This window comes from Bubalus bubalis, chromosome 11 (genome assembly GCF_019923935.1).
Source record: "Bubalus bubalis isolate 160015118507 breed Murrah chromosome 11, NDDB_SH_1, whole genome shotgun sequence".
Classification (NCBI taxonomy): Eukaryota; Metazoa; Chordata; class Mammalia; order Artiodactyla; family Bovidae; genus Bubalus; species Bubalus bubalis.
The window spans coordinates 80,454,170-80,480,621 of record NC_059167.1 but is presented as its reverse complement, the minus strand read 5'-3'; the positions used below and the strand labels follow the sequence as shown (position 1 = coordinate 80,480,621).

General features: G+C 39.2%; 2 gene segments (V, D, J or C); both read right to left on the bottom strand.

Moving 5' to 3' along the window:
- Window positions 1-26,452, bottom strand: part of LOC102415345 — a gene marked incomplete in the record, with an annotated part of 786,957 nt that overhangs the window by 208,878 nt on the left and 551,627 nt on the right.
- Window positions 24,820-25,686, bottom strand: LOC112587993. The segment is given in 2 exon segments: window positions 24,820-25,275; window positions 25,529-25,686. Coding segments are annotated over 2 exon segments (357 nt in total).

The window sequence follows — 26,452 nt, the reverse complement described above, 5'->3', positions numbered from 1 at the left end:
GTTATTGATATTTCTCCTAGCAATCTTGATTCCAGCTTGTGCTTCTTCTGGTCCAGCGTTTCTCATGATGTACTCTGCATATAAGTTAAATAAGCAGGGTGACAATATACAGCCTTGACGTACTCCTTTTCCTATTTGGAACCAGTCTGTTGTTCCATGTCTAAAGATATAAGCATCTGAATGCAGAGTTCCAAAGAATAGCAAGAAGAGATAAGAAAGCCTTCTTCAGTGATCAATGCAAAGACACAGAGGAAAACAACAGAATGGGAAAGACTAGAGATCTCTTCAAGAAAATTAGAGATATCAAGGCAACATTTCATGCAAAGATGGGCTCAATAAAGGACAGAAATGGTATGGACCTAACAGAAGCAGAAGATATTAAGAAGAGATGGCAAGAATACACAGGAAAACTGTACAAAAAAAGATCTTCATGACCAAGATAATCATGATGACGTGATCACTCACCTAGAGCCAGACATCCTGGAATGTGAAGTCAAGTGGGCCTTAGAAAGCATCACTACGAACAAAGCTATGCCAGGTGATGGAATTCCAGTTGAGCTATTTCAAATCCTGAAAGATGATGCTGTGAAAGTGCTGCATGAACTTCCAGATATTCAAGCTGGTTTTAGAAAAGGCAGAGCAACCAGAGATCAAATTGCCAACATCCGCTGGATCATGGAAAAAGCAAGAAAGTTCCAGAAAACCATCTATTTCTGCTTTATTGACTATGCCAAAGCCTTTGACTGTGTGGATCACAATGGGAGTTAGTTATTCTTTTTCTAAAACTCTCCTGTGGTTCTTCGTTTCACCCAGTCCTTGAACACATTGGGGGTTTCCTAACTTAGAACTGAATTCTTTACTCTGCCTGAAAAGCTCTTGCCTCAAATAACCCCAAGGTTCACTCCCTCATTTTCTTCAAGTGTTTGCCCAGATGTTATCCTTCCAGCAAGCCTTCTCTGACCACCTAATCTAAAATTGCAAGGGGAACTACTTTCCTGTGCCCCACCCTCAGCACTACCTAATCCCTTTACCCTGCTGGATTCTCCTCTCCATAGATTCATCTTCTAATATACTATACAATTTACTTATTATATTTAATGCTTATGAAAATGGAATCTCCATGAATTTGATATCTTTGAGCATTTTGTTAATAGGAATATCTCAAGTGCCTACAAGATAGCCTGGTACAGAATGGACACTCAATAAACACTTGTTGAATACATTATTTAATCTGAGAACAAACATACTTTCTGAACAAACATACTTTCTGCATTGTGATGGAACTGGACACATTGACCTCATGGCCACCCAGTTTATTCTACATTTATGGCAGCCTATGTGCTAGGGACCCTGCCTGTGGATTTCACTGACTGAGAGGTAGGAACAACAGATTCCTTGCAAGCCAACCTTCCAGAGAAGAAATTGTCCTCATATAGAGCTCCAGCCTGGATATTATGTATGTTAATACTGGAAGGATGCTGAGGTGACAGATCAGTGCTGGAGGGCACAGTTTTTACTTTCTATTGTTATAATCATGGAGCCCAGCCTTTATGCTGGGGTAAGACCTGGTGCTTCTCATTAATGCAGCTTAAAATCTCCATGTCCCAAGACTGGGATCCTTTCGTAGGGTCTGATGCTGAGTCTGCTAGATTGGTGGGTGGTGCCTCAAATTGTAATTTCCACTGGGGAACTTACACACCTGCTCTGTCTCTTGTCTTTGTGGGTTTTCTCCAAAAAACACTATTCTAGAAGTCCTGGTATTTTTGCTGTTTACCTGACATATATTCTATCTTATTTTAAATGTCATAAAACTGACAAGTGGTTATTATTTCCCCCTTTTTTGATGAGAAAAATGAGGCTTAGGTATATTATATAACTTGTTTAGGGGCACTGAGCTCATAGTAGAAGAGTTTGAACACCGAGGAATTTTTTTTGACACCAAGACTGGCATTCATACGTTTGTATTATTAGAATCTCCAATTCTATATGCAGTGGAATAATAGTTTCAAATATCCTGTTACATATTTTCCTTCTTTAAAATTAATTTTTCCCCTTATAACCCTCTTGTTATAAATTCTGAAGTTGAATCTGATTGAGCCAGGAAAGGGAGATTGCAAAAAAATCTAATGAGACTTGAGACCAAAGATTCAAAATCTTGACTTTGTGTATTGTAATAGACCTAAAAATTGTTGAGAGGAGAAAATACGTTAAAAATGAAAATGTTTTTTAGTTTCAAGAGCCAAGCACTTGATAATTTTTCCTTTTGAAAGTTTGCATGCCAAGAGCAAATTTCAGGGCAGTTTTTTGCATGAATCCTGCTCTAAAACCCTGAACTAGTAAGTGAAAATTGCTCAGTCATGTCCGACTCTTTGCAACCCCATGAACTATACAGTCAATGGAATTCTCCAGGCCAGAATACTGGAGTGGGTAGCCTTTCCTTTCTCCAGGGGATCTTCCCAACTCAGGGATGGAACCCACGTCTCCTGTATTGCAGGAGGATTCTTTATGAACTAAGCTATGAGGAAACCACTTGGGCTAGGAATGCTGATGATAAAAATCATAAGATTGATTGGCTATCCAATCAATGCAAAGGGAAATTTTGTGTGGTTTTTGTTTGGAATTCTGAAAGTTTCCAGCTTTGCAAAATTATATTTTCCAACATATTTCAGCCACAGTCAAGTAGAAATAGCACTATGATCGATTTAAATACTGTTTTGCAAAAATATCTGAAAATATTTTCCTGTGTGAAGAGGTTCATGGAAAGTTGCTGGGAATTGAGAACTGTTGGGCCAGCCAAGGGGATCTCATTAAGGAAGGTACATGGTGAATGGACCAAGTGAAGGATATGGTTGAATCTCAAAAGACCAACAATTCCTATGAGAAAGGAATTGGGATTCAAGACAGCTGGTAGACCTGGAGCTTGCATGCTGAGTCTTAGAGAAATACCTAGAAGCTACCACATGACACTTATAGTTACATTTCTTTGACCAGAACATAGTTCATGGCCATACCTAGCTACAAGAAAGTTTGGACAACACAGACTTTATTTTGAGGCAAAGTAAAGGAGGGAAAGAGAGCAGAATGGATTTTGAGGAGAAAAGTGCATCACAGAGGAAGAAGAAGAAACAAATGGTTTTCAGGACATTATGCTAAAAAGACAGACTTTATGGAGAGATAAATCATACCCACCAAAAATGAAGCTAAATAAATGAAACGAGCCATTGCAAGAAGAATTTTGATAAGTGGGGGATTTCAACTGTCCTTTTTCAGAATATGACAGAATTCATAGAAAACAAAACAAAGATAACAGAATTTAATAGTACCAAAAAAGTTGAGTACTTAGATGCACACACAAATATGAATTCATAGCCTTCAAATAAAGTTAGTTGTGATTATGTGTGGTCCCAAAGTAAACCTTAAACTTTTTTGAAAATTAGAGCTTTATAGGGATATTCTCTGATCATAACCCAATTAACATAAAAATATAAGAATGAAAAATGTAAAATCTTTTGAGATGAAAAAATGAATTTCCAGATAAATCATAAGGAGAGACAAAATTTAAAGAAAAAGTAACCAAGGATGCCAAAAGCAAAGAAAAGGAATAGTTCACACCAAAACCTATGGGACAGAGTTAAAAGTATATTCAGAGGAGAATTACTAGACTTAAATGCTTTTTGTGGACATAAATAGCACAACTGAGAAAAGTTTCCCCTTTCCTAATCCTTACAACAAGTGGGATTGGTAACTGATGCATCTAATCAGTGTGAAGCTCTGAGCATTTTCTGGAACTTGTTAGAAGAAGCTCTGGTTATGGGGGATAACTGCTGGACACTGGGAATTACCATCACCAGAAACCATCATGGAGGTCCCACCAGAGGGAACATACTTGTTTTATGTGGTGGATATGGTCACATCCAATATTTTCTGATTACACCATCACATTCTTAAAACCAACTGGCTCAGTTTTGAACACCTGGGCTATCGCTTTTAGGATAATGTATAATGATACATTCTCAAAGTGATTCTTGAAAAATAAATGAAAATCTATGTGTTTGTAAGTTGGGAAGGGGTCAGTAAGGGAAGTAAGAGGAACTTGGTTTTTATGTTTTAAATTTCAAATTAATGCATTTCTTTGAAGTCTGAGTCTTATTCACCTGTCTTGGAGTTTACTTATGCACTTGACTTTAAGAACATACAAAAGTTCATCTTCAGAATCAGAGTCCTTTATTCTAAGAAAGAGAGCTGGAGACTCAAGTGGATATTTGTTCTTTCAATAAATTCTGTTGAAAAATGACTTTTTTCCTGTCATGAATGGTTTCCTTGTGAAACTGTTTTCAATCAATATGTGGCAACGTGGTGTTAAATGCTACAGAAAGGTCGTAGGAAATCTGATATCTGTCTGATGCAGAAATCAAGCTCATGAATGAAAAATAAATATGTCCTGACAAACAGTCATTAACAATAAACTTGCTTTGGTAACAGTTTGAGGAAATAAACATTCAGGATACATCATGAATATTTATAAATACACGGTCAAAGTTCTTCCAGCTTAATCAGTAAGAGTAGAGCCTCTGCTTGAGTTAAAGGAAGGTGGAACTAAGTCCAGTTTTCATGTCAAGTTTTATTTTGTCTGTTATTATAGTTATTAGCCAGTGCTGTAGGTTCTGAGTGGTATCAGGAACTTTGGTCTGTACACTGCTGATGCTGACCTTTTTAACCTGCCAGCAAATCCCTGTGGAAGCTGATGATGCTGTGAAGACTGGGACAATTTGGAGAAACAGATTTAAAAAAAAAGTGCGCTGTTACCTAGGAGGGTGTGAATGTTGAAACGTTAAGGTCAGTTTTTACACATATTATAATTTCTGGAATAGATTCACTTGATGGCCCCCTCGAATCAAGATGATTATTTGTCTAGAGATTTGGGAAGAAAACCTGGTGAATCTGGTATCTGAGGGTACTGATTAGGGCTTGTCCATTGCACTGGTAAAACAGGAAAACTGTTTTCAATTATTTTCATATAAAGCTCAATTTGGATATTTCTTTTTTTTAATTTATTGAAGCATAGTTGATTTACAATGTTGTGTTAATTTCTATTGCACAGAAAAGTGATTCAATTATATATATATATATATATATATATATAAAATACACTTTTTCATATTCTTTTCCATTATGGTTAGTCACAGGATTTTGAATACAGTTCTCTACTATGCAGTAGGCCTTTGTTGTTTATGCATGGATATTTCTTATAAGATGATTTTCCTGATAGTGAAATTTGTTCTGATCTAGCCTGAAAAGGACAAAGTTGAATTCACTGTTTAGCAAAATACAAACAAAAATGGAGGAAGGGGAAGAAAGAGTTGGTGGAGAATATAGAAAAAATATTATATTTTTCTGACTGGCAAGAAGTCTTGTGGTAAATCCAGGGACTCTACAAAGATTAAACTTTTCTGAGATTCTTCTTTAGGAACTGTGCTTATGTAGTAGGGAACTCGAGACTGTGTGAAAGGATGTCAAAGGGAAGCTGGGTTACGATTACTAATGATTGAGTGGAAAAGAGACAGCCAGATTTGAATAGATTTTTTTAGTCAATTTTGTTGACTGGTAGCTTCAGTGAGCATCTTATTTTTTCCAAATCCTTCCTGGAGAAAGCTGCTCAGTTACTGACCCCATGCTATAGAAGTGAAAACAGTGGAGAAGAGAACAATCGATCCATATTCCAAGAGTTATTGCTGGGGCTTGTGTAGACCTCCGTCCTCCTCATTGCAGCTGGTCTGAGGTGAGACACCCCATTCTTAGAGCTCTTTGGTGCCTTCTAGTTTCCTTTCTCCTAAAAAATTTAAATGAGGGAAATTTACTAAAGATCTGATTTGCTATAATAAGAGAAGCTTCATTATGGTGCTTATTCAATTATTTCCTTTAAAAATTACCAAATTAGCTGTTAGGGTTCTCTCCTGACTTTATTTTATGAAAGTTTGCTTAAAATGCTGCCTGAGTAATTTTGGCAGATAACAATGCTCTTTCCATTTCCTGTTGTGTGTTAATTCTTGATCTGAAAGCCTCTATAAAATGTGTGAGACAATTATTTAGACATCAATTTTTGACTTTCTGTTTTTATGATACTTGAGCTATATCTCTGCAACTCCTAACATAGTTGAAGTCAATGTATCATTGATGAAGCTCCCATGCTTATGAATTTGGGATGATAGGGAATTTTTAGTCAAAAGTTCCTTCTCTTGTAGCATATTTTCTCCTATTCACCCAGTCAAAAGCTGGTTCTACCACTCTGTGCCTGTTAACTAAGTGGGGCCTCTAATTCACACACAAAAAATCATATTCTTTTGCTGTGAAGTTCAAATGAGAAAATATAAGGAAAGAACAGAAAGGTGATAATACTGAAGCCTTTGGAATAAGTAGCCCTGCTATGTTGGAACTCCACCTTAAAATATTTATCCAAGGACTGTAATTTCAAATTAAATGTACAATAGAAATAAATCTACATTTGTATTATTTGTAGCCATATATTGGTCCTTAGACATTCCTGAGTGATGAAGAAAATGGATTGCAGGCTATAGGTACCAGCACTCTTGCACATACAAAGACCAAGAAATAAAAATCCCTGACTTTTCATGGCCTGTGAAGATGTTCACGGACATGTCTTGGGGTATATAATTGTGCATTATGGAGGGATCTGATCTGAATTTGGATTTCAACTAATAACTAACCCAGCCAACTAATCAGCACTACCACATGGAGAAGAGAGGAACAGAACAAACCACCACACTCAGGACACATACTCCCCTGGCAGAGGAAGGAGCAGGGTTGTGGAACAGAGCCACTGTTCCTGGGTTGTAAGAAACATGGGCATGGACTTTTTGCAGAGTAGTTAGAGGGAAGTAAAGCCTCTAAAATAATAAAGAATTGGTATTATGAATACCAACTTTCGGAAAGTGTTTAAACAAATACCAGAAACATTCTGGAGTTTTAATAAAGGTCTTTGAACCAGGGAGTGACTCCCATTGCAAACTGTTCTGGGACAAGAATATTACAGGACACATAGAGGTGCAGCAGGTTGTATCAGACTAGATACTATTTTTCTTGCCATTAAACTAAGTCTTTTCACTAATGACTTAGCCAGGAGCTTAGAACTTAATATGTAACTTTGCTTTGTTTTATTAAATTGATTCAAAAAAGCATGCAGCAGGGTGCTTATGAATGATAATGTTTGGGTTAGTTCTATTATTCAGCAAGAAAATCCCAGAAAACTACTCATATTCAATGAGGCAAGCATCCTTTAGTAAAGGAAGTTTGACAATGTAGAATCATGGGTGGCCTCTCTTAAAAAACTGGCTTAGGTCACCTTGGAGAGACTCATCTGTAAGATAAATCACCCTTTGGGTTACCAAAGGCAACTTTGATTATAGAGAGGTTGCAGGATGTTTAGGGGTTATTTAGAGAGTTTTTCCTTAAGAGGATCCATAACCCTACTGTCACTCTAGAGAAAGTGAGCATAATCAGGTCCTTGGGTCTGAGACATACAAAACAAAAAAGATATTATCTGTTAGGTATGGGTCCCAGAAAATGGAAAAAAGCAATGTTGTGTGGACTCATAATATAAATGCCAGAACCACTCTGAACCCAGCACCCTTTGATTTTCTGGGCTCCAATGATGGTTGTGCATCTACAAAAAAGATGGCACAGAGTCTAACACCTTGGGAACCCAGGTTTGAGGCACCCTTGACCAGCTGACTTGGAGTGGGGTCACTCTTCAGGGCCTGGATCAGCAGTGGTCCAGCAGTCCTACATAGATCTTGGGGGAGACTGGACATCAACAAAAAACAAGGCAAGAGTCAACTGGGAGGACCTCTGATGGTGTGTGGAAGCTGCACTAACCTCTTCCAAACTGCCCAAGTCTCTCGGGTTCTTAGACAGGTCAGGAGCCGGCGTGGGGAAGGCCTCAAAAGAGAGAATGAACTTTCTGCTTATCTGGCAGGTAGTCACTCTAACCATTAGTTGGAAAAATAAAAGAGACATAAGAGTATTTGTATGTATCCTGGGTTTGTAGATCAGGTATATGTATGTTGTTGTCATGAAATATTGTGGGTTCAGGCTTTTCAAATTAGTCTTTTAATTTTCTTTTAAGGTCTTACAATAAAAATCTCTCCACATGTTGCAAAGACTCGATCTATAGATCACATAGGTATTGCCTGTCTACTGCAGTCAATGTTTCAGCAGGAAAAACTAGGTAAGGAGCCTCTCATAGAATATTATATTATAAAGCTTTTATTCTCCTTTCCCCTCCATGGCTATATGTTATCTTTGCATATCAAAACAAACAATGGTTCCATATTTCGCAGGAATTATTTATGACAGTTGCACTAAGTGTAAAATTACTCTGTAATGCAAGACTCATGGGTTTTGACTATGAGGCAATAAAAGATGAGGCTTCATATTCTTGGAAAAGACATGTTTAGGTTGTTCCCCATTCTGCCTGCCTCACAATCCTCCTTCCTTCTAAAAAAACTTCCACAATAAAGAAAATCAGAGTTAAAACACCATTTTTTTCTCATTCAACTCAGAAATTTTCTTTCAGGCAGAGAGCCAGAGACAGTGAAGGAATCCTCAGAACCGCAGTCCCTGCAACAGGGGTGTGGGCTGGAGCCACCGCTGCAGGTTTGGGTACAGACTGGAAGCATCAGGGGGACACTGTGCGTCCACGGCACAGAAGTATGTGGCAGAGAGGCCAGGAAGGGAGGCTGTGATATGCAGGGGGTGCCACGGGCTTTGGTATCAAAGGAGGCTGTTAATCCTCCCTTCTTCCTCACTGCTCTATTTGACATCAATAAAAACAGAGATTCCAGGCTCTTCCCCTGATCCTGTCTGTACCAGAGGAATGTGTCCAAGGTAGTGACTGAATGATCGCTGTTGATATCAGTTTGCCCCTCCCGGATGATCAGGGATGGAGGGCTTTGCTCCACTTTCAGCTCTGCATTTAACCCTGTTCAGAGAGAACATTTTAGAAGGAGTTCACTAGCTATTCCTATAATCCAGTTCCTACCCAGGGAACCACAGATGGGTCACACTGAATCTTATCTCCACTTCTGAACACTTTATGACAATTCCTTGACCCCCATGGTTCTCTTTCCAATAAACCTTCAACTCACAGCCTAGTTGAAGCCACAGAATTGCTGCTAGTAGCTTTTTCATGTTTTCTTTTTTCTTGTCCACTTCACTGAAGATTCAGATTAAGGTGCCTTGAAAGCTGATTAGGGGTCCTCAAACATGTTAACTTTTTCTTTATCTACAGAAACACCATTTCAACAGATGTTCCAACCAATTAGAATTACCTCATGCAATTCACTAAGTTCCTCCATTTTTTTTTTTTTTAATGTTTTGGACAAAAGGGTGGGTTTCTTTTTTTTTCCTTTTTGAATGTAAGGAGTGCCGCCTTCAGGATATTTGGAGAAATTACTGAGAGAATAAGCTGTGAAATTGAGAGTAAGCCATAGAATTTGCTTTTTGTAAGCCAACAAGGTGTTTCCAAAAGTTTTTAAGCAAATTAATCCTTAAAAACCTCATTTAATTAGTCAGGACATTTGTCATATGACAGAAATATAATTGAAGTAAGCTTAGTCAAGAAGAGAAATGCATTGGCTCTTGTAACCTAGGCAGTACAGAATGTATGTATGTATACATTGGCTCCTAAAGCCTAGGCAGTACAGAATGCATGTATGTATGTATACATTGGCTCCTATAACCTAGGCAGTACAGAATATATATATATATATGTATGTCTATGGGCCTCAGGTATCCAGGGTGCCAGAAAACCGAATCTTTCAAGGATTTTCCTTTTATTCCACCTCTCTCTGTACATAAGGTTTATTCACTTAGACCACAAATCAGGAGACCTGGATGCAAACAGTTTCTAGCCGAAGTTCATTTCATGGCATGGCCACCAAAGACGAATTCCTCTTTCCCATCCCAAATGTAAACATTCTGGGATTTTCTCACCTTAGTCTGAATTAGGTTTTCCTCCAGGGGTCAATTTATGTCTGCAGTGGGGTATAGATGGTATGATTGGCTCAACTGGGTCAGGCATCCACCTCCGAGTCATTCAGGAGTGTCAAAGTTGGTGTTAGAATTATTGTCAGTGTGCACAGATGTTTAGGCTTTCTGGTGGCTCAGATGTACAGAATCTGCCCGCAGTGTGGGAGACCTGGGTTCAATCCCTGGGTCGGGAAGGTCCACTGGAAAAGGAACTGGCAATCCACTGGCAACCTACTCCAGTTTTCTTGCCCAGAGAATCTCATGGACTGAGGAACCTGGTGGGCTGGTGTCCATGGGGTTGCAAAGAGCTGGACATGAATAAGCGACTAAGACATGCATGTGCATATACGTTTATCCTACTAGAGTGTGAGCCCTCTGAAAACAGGGACTTCTTTTCTTAATCTGTCTTGATTTCCCAGTGTCTAGCACAGTGATTGGCACATGGTCTCTGTATTTGCTTGTTAAAAGTAAACGTAGGTTCAGGATGGGGAACACATGTAAACCTGTGGCGGATTCATTTTGATATTTGGCAAATCTAATACAGTTATGTAAAGTTTAAAAATAAAATAAAATTAAAAAAAAATAAAATAAAATAAAATAAAATAAAAAAAAAAAAAAAAAAAAAAAAAAAAAAAAAAAAAAAAGTAAATGTAGGGTGTCTGTAACACAGACTGGGTGGTTGACACAGCAGGAATGTATATCTCACAGTTCTGGAGGCTGGAAGTCCAAGACCAAGGTGTCAGCAGGTTGATTTTGACTCAAGCCTCTTTCCTTGGCTGCCTGCCTTCTCGTGTTCTCAGACGGTCTTCCTCTGTGTTTGAGCATCCCAGTGTCTGTGTCTAATCACCTCTTTTGTTTTTTTTTTTTTTTCCCTCATCACCTCTTTTTATAAGGACACTGGTCAGATTGGATTAAGGCCCACCCTAATGACCTCATTTTAACTTAATCACTGTTTTAAAGGCCCTATCTTAAAATGTAGTCACATTCTAAGGCAATAGGGGTTTAGGTTTCCACGTATGAATTTTGGGGTGACACAATTCATCCCACACTAGTAGGAATAAAAATAGTTTTTTTTTAAAAGATGGAAATACAGAAGAGTTGAGACTTGGTTCTTGGTATTTATGTGCTGGATATATGAGGGAAATAGAAGAGGCAGAATTCAGGATTTTTTTCCCTTATGATTTGATGCAGACTATGGAATTATAAAGTAATACAAATTTTTGCAAACTTTAGAAGTTCAAGTGAAAAGATTGTGTATTTCTAAAAATCATCCATTTCATCAGGATCTATTTACACAAGTATTAACTGATGCTTAAAAAATTCCTTCCTTAGAAGTTGTTAATAATATCACCATTCTCATTTTTGATATGTATTTGTGTTATTTTTCTTATTACTTTTTTCATTCTTGATGTTGTGCATTTGTGTTTTCTTTCTTTTTTCTTTTTATTTATTTTTTTTAATTTTATTTTTAAACTTTACAAAATTGTATTAGTTTTGTCAAATATCAAAATGATTCTTTCTTTTTTCTTAATGTATTTTCTAGAACTCTTTACTTATAAATTTTAATTTTTGTTTTGCTTTTAAATAAATTCCTACTTTTAGTATTAGACTTTCCACTTCTTTATGTTAGTTTATTTTGCTCATTATTATTTTTTATTTCTTGAAAGCAAAATTTAGCTTCTTTATTTAACTCTTCATTAATAAATGTTTTTAAGGCTATGCATTTCTTATGAGTAGTTCTTTGAACAAATCCATAGATTTTTATATGTAGTACTGTCATTAGAGTAAATTTTTAATGATCTGCAATTTTAACTTTTAGTTCTTTGACCTGGAAATTATTTAGAATATCATAAGTGGTTAATTTCCTTCAACTTAATTACTATTTTAAATTATTAATTTATCATTTATTTAAATTTTATATTTAATATTTATTTAAATTATTTTATAATTTATTTAAATTATTTATTTATTTTTTAATTATTAATTTCCAGCTTTATTGTATAGTATTCAGAGAATGTGGCTTTTATACATCTTTCCTATAGCTTCTTTGAGTCATGATACATGCTCATGTTCTGGTAAATGTTTATATATATGTATATATATGCTTATGGGCTGCAAAGTTAGTTTTCATCTCTGGCTCTTTCTCTGAGAAGTGGTTATTAAAGTATCTTATAATTAATATCTTTTAAAATTATTCATATATTTCCCACAAATTTTGCTTTATATTTTTCTGATGCAATACGGTTTTGGAATAAGAACAAGCTCATTCACTCATCCTCTTATGAATTGAACAAATAACTACTGAGAATCCATTGTGTTCCAGATTCCAGGTTGATCCCTTAGGCTATAGCAATGAGAAGACAAAAATTCAGTCCGTAATGTTGTGGAAGACACAGCCTGTTTGAGAAAGGGACATTAACACTCATTCAACAATTGCCACCAAGTGTGGAGGATGTTGTGATGGGAGAGTACTGGGCACTGTAAGAGTTTAACAGGCAGTTATACTGAATCAAGGAGGTTAGGAAAACCCTCCCTGAAAAAGTAATGTTAAAGTAAAAAATAAGCACATTTTAGAATCTGAAAGCATCAATCAGGATTCTAGCAGAAAACTCAAACAAAATTTGCCTAATTAGAGGAGACTTTAATGAGACACTAGTTACAGAAGTATAAGCAGGGAGTAGGGAACACCTAAGGGATAGTGCTATTTTGGCTCTAGCATCACTCTGGGTCTTAAATGGAAGGGACAGAGTGATTACTGGAGCCTGGGGATAGAGAGGCTTTTTGGAGAGGCTGTCTTAAAGAGCTGACCTTGTGATAGAGGTTCAATGTCAGCCTATGTCAGTCTCAGAGGTAGGAAGCTGGGGCACTATATCAGTTCAGTTCAGTCGTTCAGTTATGTCTGACTCTGCGACCCCATGGACTACAGCACGCCGGGCTTCCCTGTCCATCACCAACTCCCAGAGTTTATTCAAACTCATGTCCATTGAGTCGGTGATGCCATCCAAGCATCTCTTCCTTGGTCGTCCCCTTCCCCTCCTGCCTTCAATCTTTCCCAGCATCAGGGTCTTTTCCAATGAGTTGGCTCTTTGCATCAGGTATTGGAGCATCAGGTATTTGGAGCTCTTTGTATCCAAAGTATTGGAGCTTCAGCTTCAATATCAGGCTTTCCAATGAATATTCAGGACTGATTTCCTTTAGGATGGACTGATTGGATCTCCTTGCAGTCCAAGGGACTCTCAAGAGTCTTCTCCAACACCAAAAGCATCAATTCTTCAAAAAGTTCAAAAGCATCAATTCTTCGGTGCTCAGTTTTCTTTATAGTCTAACTCTCATATCCATACATGACTACTGGAAAAACCATAGCTTTGACTAGATTGTCCTTTGTTGGCAAAGTAATGTCTCTTATTTTTAATATGTTGTCTAGGTTGGTCATAACTTTTCTTCCCAGGAGCAAACATCTTTTAATTTCATGGCTGTAGTCACCATCTGCAGTGATTTTGGAGCCCCCAAAATAAAGTCTCTTTCTGTTTCCATTGTTTTCCCATCTATTTGCCATGAAGTGGTGGGACCAGATGCCTTGATCTTAGTTTTCTGAATGTTGAGTTTTAAGCCAACTTTTTCACTCTCCTCTTTCACTTTCATCATGAGGCTCTTTAGTTCTTCTTCGCTTTCTGCCTTAAGAGTGGTGTCATCTGCATATCTGAGGTTATTGATATTTCTCCCAGCAACCTTGATTCCAGCTTGTGCTTCATCCAGCCCAGCGTTTCTCATGATGTACTCTGCATATAAGTTAAATAAGCAGGGTGACAATATACAGCGTACTCCTTGACGTACCCCTTTCCTGATTTGGAACCTGTCTGTTGTTCCATGTCCAGTTCTAACTGTTGCTTTTTGACCTGCATACAGATTTCTCAGGAGATAGGTCAGGTGGTCTGATTTTCCCATCTCTTTAAGAATTTTCTGCAGTTTGTTGTGATCCACACAGTCAAAGGCTTTGGCATAGTCAATAAAGCAGAAGTAGATGTTTTAGGGGCACTATATACCCTGACCTCCTTTCCTCTGGTCTCTGCAGGTGCCCCCCCTTGAGGCTAAACCAACCAAAAGTCAGGAGGCAAGAGAGCCCATTGATACAGTTCCTACAGATTAGCCACCTGGGTCACAGAACAGGGTGTGGAAGGATGAAGAAAGGACCTAGAAGGGCAGGCAGGAGCTAGAAAATTCTTTAAGAATTTTCTGCAGTTTGTTGTGATCCACACAGTCAAAGGCTTTGGCATAGTCAATAAAGCAGAAGTAGATGTTTTAGGGGCACTATATACCCAGACCTCCTTTCCTCTGGTCTCTGCAGGTGCCCCCCCTTGAGGCTAAACCAACCAAAAGTCAGGAGGCAAGAAAGCCCATTGATACAGTTCCTACAGATTAGCCACCTGGGTCACAGAACAGGGTGTGGAAGGATGAAGAAAGGACCTAGAAGGGCAGGCAGGAGCTAGTAAGCTCATAGTCCAATATGGGTGAGGATGAGAGTTGGGAGATGAGGCCAGAGAAGTAAGTCAGAGCAAAGAAGACTTTTTGAGTCTTGATAATTCTGAATTTTATCCCATGGGAAATGGGAAGTCACTGATTAATTTAAGCAAGAGCCTGAAATGATTGCATTTGCATTTTAAAATAATACCTGATTATAGTGAAGAAAATATCTTGGATGGGGTGATGGTTTTCTTCACTGGTATCACAGCATATTTACCTACCAATCCATAAATATTTATGAGGAAAGGCTCATATGGTTTACACTCCTGTGTGTTGGAAGTTAACCCATGGAAATAGAAGAGGTATTGTAAGTTTATGGTCTAGAAGAAAAATTAACCCCAAATTCTAGTACCAACTGTTGTACAGTTAGTTACCTTCTTCAAGAATGTCAGATAAGTGTCTACTAGAAAATGCTCTTGCATGATAGAGCAAAAAGGATCTAGCAATGGTCATATTTTCCCCCAAGATTGGAACAGCTTTTTCTTTTACAGTATTGCTAATGAATGATGCTGGCATTTAAAATTGCCTTTTCCAAGATAAAGATACAGGTATGAGTGACTTGTATGCAAATGACTTTGTATCATGCAAGAGTTCAGTCCCTATAATTTTCTAATTCATCAGTAGCCATTCCCCCAAACCAGAAATGTCAAAGAGGTTTTAGGAAATTTATCAGCTTACTGAAACTGAAGACTCTATCCTTCAAATTTCCTGCTTACTTTCCTCAAAACTCGTTATGGAATGAAGACTGGCTGAGAATGAATCAGTAATATGTAGAGAAATCTAATGCTAGGCTTCCAAGGTGGTGTTAGTGCTAAAGAACCCACCTGCCAGTGCAGAAGACATAAGAGACGTGGGTTAATCCCTGGGTTGAGAAGATCCCCTGGAAGAGGGCTTGGCAACCCACTCCAGTATTCTTGCCTGGAGAATCCCATGGACAGAAGAGCCTGGTGGGTTCATAGGGTTGCAAAGAGTCGAACATGACTGAGATGACTTAGCAGATACACACATGCAGTGATCTTCAAAGTAGGGAAGAGATATGTATTTAAGGGAATCAGTTTCTAGATCCTTGACTTCTCTATGTACCCTTTCCTAAAAATGACTGTGGTTCTCATTTCCTAATTTTCATTTCACAACTGTCCTTCTTACTTTATATGGAATTTTTGCAGTGCTGCTCTGAGGTTGAAAAACCACTAGGGCATTAAGGAAAGGGGTATTTCTTTTTATTGGTGTCAGGAAAGCATTTAATCAAAGCAATCAAATCTGACCTCAGTCATTTCATTAAGAAATGTGCTTTCAAAAATCTTTTTTGGCTGTTACATTAAAAAAAATGTTTAAAAATTATAACATATTTAGGCTGTTTTCATTAAGTATGCATTACTAGTAATTGTATTTACAACTCAATCCAGAAAAAAAAATTACTTTTAACAACTAGAGCAATATGATCAGGGAAAATTAAAAAATAATTTTAATTTCATACACGTTTTGCAGACATTTTTGGTAATCAGTAAAAGACTTTTAAAGACAAAATGTATTAAATTCTGCAGGAAAAATTGAATGGAAATATGATTTTAAGAAAAGAAAGGAGTAACATGATATCTTGTTCATGAGTTTTAATTGGATGTTAATGGATATCAGATTACTTTGATATTAAGATTTAATTGCATATATTTATAAGCTATTATATGAGTTTTATTTGAGAATGTCAATATTTGCACTGCAGTGGAATTTATAACCTTTAGAGCTACTTAAACATTTAAAGTAATTATAAAATATTTTGGAAGTCATCTTAAAAATGTGTGAAGGTTTTGTAGTTTTCTAAATTCTATCACTCATCAAAGTGCTGATTGGCTTACAAACATACATGCTTTGATGACAGTGCAGAATTATTGGCAATGTCCGTTTTGGTTAATCCTTTAACCATTCTTTAAATTTATATCTTCTACAGATTGGTGGAAAATAGCACTCATTGAAATTCATGAGACTTCTCCAATGTTTCCCCTTAAATCTGAATCTAAATGAAGTAAGACAGAACCAAAGATTTTTAGATCTGACATCACTCACCTTTCTGAAATTTCAAATGTTCTGTGCGAGAAATGATCAGTGTAATTCTGAGCTTCTAGAAAAGGTTATCTGCATTAGCCGTCCCATTAAGCAGGAATTTCCTTCTGCCAAAGGGTAGACTTCCGTTGCTGCAGTCAGTGGAACGTGCCCATTCCTGACGTTGCAGAGACAATGAAGCTTCTAAAGAGAAGTGAGACAAAGAGCTGTGTTAGGAGAGAAAGAACATGAAAGCCCCATACTCTCGATTTTGTTAGTAACCAAAGCAGACAAACAGTGTTAGCAAAGCATATTAATAGGAATCAAAATATCCTAATGTGGTCTCAACACCTAAAAGTTCTATTCTGACCATGTTCTTAAGCAAATACTAACCTAAGCACATGTGATATTTTGGTTTATGATAAGAAATGGATATCTGATCTTCATTCCATTTCTGGCACCTAAAACTCTTGGAATTTCTTGTGGCAAGAGCCTTAAAGTTATCTTATATTATGTTAATGAGGTGATTTTCAGAAAGCACCTAAAGACAGTGGCTGGTTGACAGAGGAGCCAACCTTGTGATTAGAGGGTTGCAACTTGTAGGCCCATTCCCCTGATCTTCAGAGAGGGGTTGCAGCTGTTGAATCTATTGCCAATGGACAATGATTCAATCAGTCATATATAAACAATGAAGCCCCTATAAAAACCCTTAAGGCTGGGGTTCAGAGAGCCTCTGGGTTGGTGACCAGGTGGAGAATCAGGAAGAGTGGTGTGCTGAAGATGAGCTTGAAAGCTCTCCTTTCTTCATATCTTGCCCTACCCATCTCTTCTGCCTGGCTGTTCCTGAATTGTATACTTTTATAATAAACTGGTAATCTAGTGAGGAAACAAGCTTCCTCAGTTACATGGGCCACTCCAACAAATTAATATTCCCAACTGCCTCTTGAGAAATCTGTATGCAGGTCAGGAAGCAACAGTTAGAACTGCACATGGAACAACAGACAGGTTCCAAATAGGGAAAGGAGTATGTCAAGGCTGTATATTGTCACCTTGCTTATTTAATTTACATGCAGAGTACATCATGAGAAACGCTGGGCTGGATGAAGCACAAGCTGGAATCAAGATTGCTGGGAGAAATATCAATAACCTCAGATATGCAGATGACACCACCCTTATGGCAGAAAGCGAAGAAGAACTAAAGAGCCTCTTGATGAAAGTGAAAGAGGAGAGTGAAAGTTTGGCTTAAAACTCAACATTCAGAGAACTAAGATCAAGGCATCTGGTCCCACCACTTCATGGCAAATAGATGGGGAAACAGTGGAAGCAGTGAGAGACTATTTTTGGGGGGCTCCAAAATCCCTGCAGATGGTGATTGCAGCCATGATATTAAAAGATGCTTACTCCTTGGAAGAAAAGTCATGACCAACCTAGACAGCACATTAAAAAGCAGAGACATTACTTTGCCAACAAAGGACCCTCTAATCAAGCTATGGTTTTTCCAGTAGTCATGTACGGATGTGAGAGTTGGACTATAAAGCTGAGTGCAGAAGAATTGATGCTTTTGAACTGTGGTGTTGGAGAAGACTTGAGAGTCCCTTGGACTGCAAGGAGATCCAACCAGTCTATCCTAAAGGAGATCAGTCCTGAATATTCATTGGAAAGACTGATGTTGAAGCTGAAACTCCAATATTTGGCCACCTGATGTGAAGAACTGACTCATTTGAAAAGACCATGATGCTGGGAAAGATTGAAGGCAGGAGGAGAAGGGGATGACCAAGGATGAGATGATTGGATGGCATCACCAACTCAATGGACATGAGTTTCAGTAAACTCTGGGAGTTGGTGATGGACAGGGAGTCCTGGCGTACTGCAGTCCTTGGGGTCTCAAAGAGTCAGACATGACTGAGAGACTGAACTGAACTGATGGGAAGATCCCCTACCTACCCCCTCCACCCACCATATTAGAAACTGGGATTCAGAACAATCTGTTCAGCACAGAAGCGGGTCAGGATATTCTTGCCCAGACAGTAGGTAGAAAAGTGAACTGAGGCAAAATTAAGGATCAGATTAGCTGATACCTGCATATCTATCAGACTTTTATTTTATGAATATGTCTGCATGACAAAAAAATTTTACATTTTTTACTTATTTCTTCATTAGCCCACATTAGCTCACTCTTGCCTAGTAGACTATTTGTTATAGTATGCTATGGTATATGTTGTATTTCCTTCTAGGCTGGGGTGATATGAAAAACTCATAACCCAATATTTAATAACCTGTTTGTTATTTGGTATGGATATCAGAATGGACACAGGTTGTGGGGAGAAAGTCAGAGTGTTGAACAGAATCCTGGTGAGGACTCCAAGCTATTCCACTGTTTAATTGCTGGCTGTGCCAAGCATTTTCTCTTTAGTTGCTGGGTCATGAATAAGTTTGGGAGAGGACCCAAGACAGCCAAAATGGTAGGGGTTGAAAGTGAGCATGTAAGGGGCCGTTAGGAAATGGCTAGTTGCCAATGAGCATGGTATTTCCATTTTTAACAAGCAATAAGCTTTTAGTGTATAATCAGGGAAAGTCAGTCATGTATCTAGTAGTTAGCTTTGCCTAAAGTTCATGTGAAGTGTCATTAGCAGGGGTAGTGCCCCAGTAGATTCATTGTTCCCAGATCCTATTAACTGAGGGCATATAACATACTTTTCCATTCATTCATTATTCCAAACAGAATTATTTGCTTTGCTTGCTTGCTCGCTTAGTAGCTTCAGTCGTGTCTGACTCTGTGCGACCCCACAGGCTCCTCCATCCATCTTAATCAACTCTGCTTTGAAAAGATGAACTTCAATGAAATGGGGTTAATCAAACTTTTTACCATCTTAACATAATTTATGGTTGTGAAACACTCCCATGGACATGAATCAATGGACATGAGTTTGAATAAACTCTTGGAGTTGGTGATGGACAGGGATGCCTAGTGTGCTGCAGTCCATGGGGTAGCAAAGAGTCAGACACAGCTGAGTGACTGAACTGAACTGAACTGAACACTCCCATAGTAACAATGTAACTGTGGTTGTTCTCAAGGTTTGAGGGTGAAGACTGTAGTCTCTAACTCCCAGGTGATTGCTACATGCCATGTCTACCCTAGACTCATTGATCTAGAACAGTAGAAAGAAAAAGAAAGCACAATTTATAACATTTAGCACTAATTTTTGTACTGTCAGTGTTGAAGTCCATCAGGACTTCAAAAGAAAGCAAAAAAAAAAAAAAAAATCTTTGGCTGATTTGTCTTCCCTGATTTTTCATGGAAACCCCTCTCTGGAGCGTTCTGGAGGTCTGGAACCCTCTCATTAGGCTTAACTATTTCAGTCATGGAATATCTTTTCCAACTTTATCATTCACTCAAAGTGGGCAGATAGAATTAAACGCTCCAGGAGGCGGGGTCTTCATAGCTATGTACTGGGGAGGGCAGATTCAGATCAGATCAGATCAGATCAGTTGCTCAGTCGTGTCCGACTCTTTGTGACCCCATGAATTGCAGCATGCCAGGCCTCCCTGTCCATCACCAACTCCCGGAGTTCACTCAGACTCACGTCCATCGAGTCAGCGATGCCATCCAGCCATCTCATCCTCTGTCGTCCCCTTCTCCTCCTGCCCCTAATCCCTCCCAGCATCAGAGTCTTTTCCAATGAATCAACTCTTCACATGAGGTGGCCAAAGTACTGGAGTTTCAGCTTTCACATCATTCCTTCCAAAGAAATCCCAGGGCTGATCTCCTTCAGAATGGACTGGTTGGGTCTCCTTGCAGTCCAAGGGACTCTCAAGAGTCTTTTCCAACACCACAGTTCAAAAGCATCAATTCTTTGGCCCTCAGCCTTCTTCACAGTCCAACTCTCACATCCATACACGACCACAGGAAAAACCATAGCCTTGACTAGACGAACCTTTGTTGCCAAAGTAATGTCTCTGCTTTTCAATACGCTATCTAGGTTGGTCATAACTTTCCTTCCAAGGAGTAAGCGTCTTTTAATTTCATGGCTGCAGTCACCATCTGTAGTGATTTTGGAGCCCAGAAAAATAAAGTCTGACACTGTTTCCACTGTTTCCCCATCTATTTCCCATGAAGTGGTGGGACCGGATGCCATGATCTTCATTTTCTGAATGTTGAGCTTTAAGCCAACTTTTTCACTCTCCACTTTCACTTTCATCAAGAGGCTTTTGAGTTCCTTTTCACTTTCTGCCATAAGGGTGGTGTCATCTGCATATCTGAGGTTATTGATATTTCTCCCGGCAGTCTTGATTCCAGCTTGTGTTTCTTCCAGTCCAGCGTTTCTCATGATGTACTCTGCATAAAAGTTAAATAAACAAGGTGACAATATACAACCTTGATGAACTTCTTTTCCTATTTGGAACCAGTCTGTTGTTCCATGTCCACTTCTAACTGTTGCTTCCTGACCTGCATACAAATTTCTCAAGAGGCAGATCAGGTGGTCTGGTATTCCCATCTATGGACATACAAAGAAGTATTGGCATCGTTTTTTCTATTTTATTATTTTTTCCCTTTCACATAAGTAAGGTGGAATCATTTCCAGGTCCAGACATCCCTGGTTTCTTGGGGGATGTTAGGTTAAGGCGGCTGCTTGGCTCCACCTTTAGACCTGGTTCTTCTAAACGGCTCACCTTCTCCCAGAAGCAGTGGTAGCATAACCAGAGATTAACATTTTTGTTTTTTAAAAATTATTAATTTGCATTTGCTGACAAGTACTAGCAGCACATGAAATCCCTTTGGACATGTTTGTTCTCTTTCCTTACCTTCTAGATCAGGCCAATTGTGCTTTAAGGAAATTTGAGAAAAAGAGGGTGGAATTAGGTTGAAGTCAGAAACAGAAAACAGTGAGATAAATGTGATGTAGTTTGTCACACTGTTTTGTAATTATAAAGAAATTAGATGTGGGTGCACACACACACCACAAAATTAGACAGCCCAGGCTGGGGGGTAAGTGTTGAAGAAATTCTCTAAGCCCAGAAATAGAAGATTTCTATTGTGTGTTTTAATCCTGATCAAAGCTGAGGAAAATAACAAATAAGATTTGTGGGGAGTATGAAACATTTGGTTTCAGATATATTGACTTGGATATGATCATGGAACATGCAGATAGAGAATACAGCTTTAGTTAAAGCTATAAAAATCCCTGGATGGTAGTGACACAGAATATCTGACCTCTCCTATATAACAACAGGGTTTTGAAAGTTAAATACATATGAATGTAAATACTTTATAAAGCATTATGTACCTTCATTATTTTTATTACTATTTTGAGAACTTCATCTTATAGATATCCTTTCTGTGTTTGCTATAGGCAGAAGGAATAATATTTTCTTCCTCTACAGAAGTCCATGATTTTCTGTTCCTCTTACCTCAACTGCTTCCCCCGACCTCTGCACAGATGCTGAGGTCTGAGGTTTCTGTAGGCCTCTCTCCGTTGCTCATCTCACTGTGCACCACTGTAAGCACAGAAATACATTGCAGCATCCTCCAGCTGGGAGTCTGAGATCTTGAGACCGAAGGCTTTGGCTTCTTTCTGGAAGTTCACAGAGTAGCGATCGTTGGTTGCATTCTGTTGTTCATAAGCATTTTGGTGAATAATGAAAACCATCTCCCCTCTGGGAGGCTGTTTGTACCAGAACAAATAATAATCCCTCTCACTGGTGCTATATGTACAGTCCAGGGTCACTGTGCCTGTCTCCTGTACAGACTCTTCTGGTTGAGGCTGAGTGACCGTCTGGGCCACACTGGGTCCTGTGGGAAGGAGGAGAGAAAGGTCCGCACTGGGTGTCACAGGAGAGAGAAAGCAGGCAGATGTCCAAGCTGGTCCCCATTGCCACCCACCTTTCTTCTACTTGATCTAAACTTCAATAAAATTCATCAGCTTTCTTGCCCCCTGTAGCTTGGACCCATGAGGAAGTAACAAGATACCCGTGTTAATAATTTTTCTTCCTACTTCCCAGTCGTAGTGGCTGTTAGTAAAAGCAAATACATATGCTTTCCTTACCGAGATAGATGGGGACCATGGCTGCCATCAGCAAACCGGGGCCTGCCATGCTGGCAGCTCTCTCCTTCAGGGAGATAAAAGCCTCTTGTTCTCATCAGAACCTTGGTGACATCCTGGCTTCAGAACAGGAACTGGTGTGTCAGATGGGCCGTTGATTCTCTGTTGTCAACCGTGCAAGCAGTGCCCTCTTATGGTCATGGAAATAATTACTGAGGCACAGAAGGAACTTGGTTTAGTCAAGAAAACTGTTCTATAAGGAGTCTGTGACTATTGGAGAGAAGGGATTCAAGGATTCACTATTAGAGAAGAACTTGGAGGAGATAAAGTTTTGAGGTGTGCTTATGGGACCAATATGATTTGACCAGCCTGATATATACATGAAAGGGAAATTTGGGTGAGTGGAAAAACCAGAAAAGAAATTCAAGAGACTGAGATGCTTATGGGTTGGTAAGGAGAATAGATGGACTGGAATAGAGGTATATTTTGAGAAGAAGTAGGAATGAGGTTTAAATAATGAGGATGAGCTGATTCAGGGACAGGGATAATGATATTATTAAAACTTGAGACCTGATAAGTAAGGATATGATCATACATCTACAGAGACTGAATTTTCATAAATACGATCTATTTCACTATCTTTTGAAAAAATAAGGTGTCAGCTTCGATTTTTCCAGTTACGTAATCACTCAAGCACCCACCTGCTCTTGTTAGAAATCAGCCCAGTAAAGTTTACCTTGAACTTTCTTCCGTTCTTTCTCTATCAAAATTTTAAAGCACCTCTGTTTTAATTTTTTCTCCTCGCAACCCCAAAAAAGGAGCCTAAAGCAAGGATTCAGGTGAAGGCAGTTTATTTAGCAAGTGATCTTAAGAAGCAGAAATGAGAAAGGAGATAGTGCAGTACTGGGGCTTGATTCTGCCAGGATCTCCAAGAAACATACAAGATGCATCTCAGGATTATCATTGGAAGGCAAGAATCTGTGTGTGCATCCATCCCTTTTCCTTCTGGTTGCTGCCTGCTGGCAGGGGTGGTAATTCCCCTTTAGTTTCAGGCTGTGCTTGCCCATGGACTGAATGAGCTCCCAAGGAGTCAGAGAAGGCCCTGGGGTATGAAGTAAAACTAAGACACAGTGGATGCTTAATGTTGCATGTTATCAGCTTGAGATGAGTCCCAGTGTCCACAGATTTGTCACAGCTATTGATAACACCAGACCTAGGTATTTGGATGTGACAGTAAGGCACATGAGATATTTGTTACAGAGCTCTCTTTGACAGTACACAGATGTGTGCTTGTCACATGTTATTTACACTGTGTCTCTGAGTATTCAAGGTTGTGACAGGCTGCAATGCATCTGAAACACTTGACACACGAGGTGGTATGACCTGAGCTTCAGGCCCCACTCCTTTAAGTGGTACTCATCTTCTCCCTCCTCTGCGATGCTCTCCAAACTTCTGTGTATCAGACAGAACTTTAGCAAACTCAAATTCTTACCAGGTGTGGTGGCCCAGACCCTCACTGCTGAGAGGCCTCTGTTCTTAGTTTGTTCTTTTTAGACCTTGTTGCCACAGTGACCATTTGCTGTTTTTACTGGGCCTGGAAATACCCCATGTGAAACACTTGCATTCCAGACATATTCATTTTTGTTTTCATTGTGCTGCAACAACCTGGTACTCCATGATAATCAGGGTCAAAAACCCCTCCACCTAGTAATTCCTGTCTTTGCCTGCTGGACCATCAGCTCAAGGAATTCAAAGTGACCTAGGTGACAGTCAGAGCTGCAGGTTCAGTGAAATCAACCTAGGTTATCTGTTAAGTCTGTGGTGAGACCAGTGAGGTCCGGCCCTGGTTATGTCCACACTGTCACAACTGTTGTGTACTAAAATAGGTATCTTTTCCTGAGGAGTTTCAGTTTTGGTCAAGGAGGACAGTTAAAAGACAAACACCTATGAACAACTTGGAAAAGATTAGGATTCTTGGAGGTACGAGTTCCCAGGAAAATTATAAAGATGTGCTAGACAGAAGAAATGCTTCAGAAATCGAACTGATCACATATACCATATGAAGCTATGAGGGTTACAGATGATATCATGAATGAAGACATCTCGTAAAACAGGAAAGTACTATACATGTTATTATATTTACTTAAGGACTACAAGTCACAGACATTCATCTCTCTGTGTTTCTTATATTTAGATAGGAACAACTATTATTTCAAGGAGAAGTCAATGATTTTCTGTTCCTCTTACCCCAGCTACTTCCCCCGACCTCTGCACAGATGCTGAGGTCTGAGGTTTCTGTAGGCCTCTCTCCATTGCTCATCTCACCGTGCACCACTGTAAGCACAGAAATACATTGCAGCATCCTCCAGCTGGGAGTCTGAGATCCTGAGACTGAAGGCTTTGGCTTCTTTCTGGAAGTTCACAGAGTAGCGATCGTTGGTTGCATTCTGTTGTTCATAAGCATTTTGGCGAATAATGAAAACCATCTCCCCTCTGGGAGGCTGTTTGTACCAGAACAAATAATAATCCCTCTCACTGGTGCTATATGTACAGTCCAGGGTCACTGTGCCTGTCTCCTGTACAGACTCTTCTGGTTGAGGCTGAGTGACCGTCTGGGCCACACTGGGTCCTGTGGGAAGGAGGAGAGAAAGGTCCGCACTGGGTGTCACAGGAGAGAGAAAGCAGGCAGATGTCCAAGCTGGTCCCCATTGCCACCCATCTTTCTTCTGCTTGATCTAAACTTCAATAAAATTCATCAGCTTTCTTGCCCCCTGTAGCTTGGACCCATGAGGAAGTAACAAGATACCCGTGTTAATAATTTTTCTTCCTACTTCCCAGTCGTAGTGGCTGTTAGTAAAAGCAAATACATATGCTTTCCTTACCAAGATAGATGGAGACCACGGCTGCCCACAGCAAACCGGGGCCTGCCATGCTGGCAGCTCTCTCCTTCAGGGAGATAAAAGCCTCTTGTTCTCATCAGAACCTTGGTGACATCCTGGCTTCAGAACAGGAACGGGTGTGTCAGATGGGCCGTTGATTCTCTGTTGTCAACCGTGCAAGCAGTGCCCTCTTATGGTCATGGAAATAATTACTGAGGCACAGAAGGAACTTGGTTTAGTCAAGAAAACTGTTCTATAAGGAGTCTGTGACCATTGGAGAGAAGGGATTCAAGGATTCACTATTAGAGAAGAACTTGGAGGAGATAAAGTTTTGAGGTGTGCTTATGGGACCAATATGATTTGACCAGCCTGATATATACATGAAAGGGAAATTTGGGTGAGTGGAAAAACCAGAAAAGAAATTCAAGAGACTGAGATGCTTATGGGTTGGTAAGGAGAATAGATGGACTGGAATAGAGGTATATTTTGAGAAGAAGTAGGAATGAGGTTTAAATAATGAGGATGAGCTGATTCAGGGACAGGGATAATGATATTAGTAAAACTTGAGACCTGATAAGTAAGGATATGATCATACATCTACAGAGACTGAATTTTCATAAATACGATCTATTTCACTATCTTTTGAAAAAATAAGGTGTCAGCTTCGATTTTTCCAGTTACGTAATCACTCAAGCACCCACCTGCTCTTGTTAGAAATCAGCCCAGTAAAGTTTACCTTGAACTTTCTTCCGTTCTTTCTCTATCAAAATTTTAAAGCACCTCTGTTTTAATTTTTTCTCCTCGCAACCCCAAAAAAGGAGCCTAAAGCAAGGATTCAGGTGAAGGCAGTTTATTTAGCAAGTGATCTTAAGAAGCAGAAATGAGAAAGGAGATAGTGCAGTACTGGGGCTTGATTCTGCCAGGATC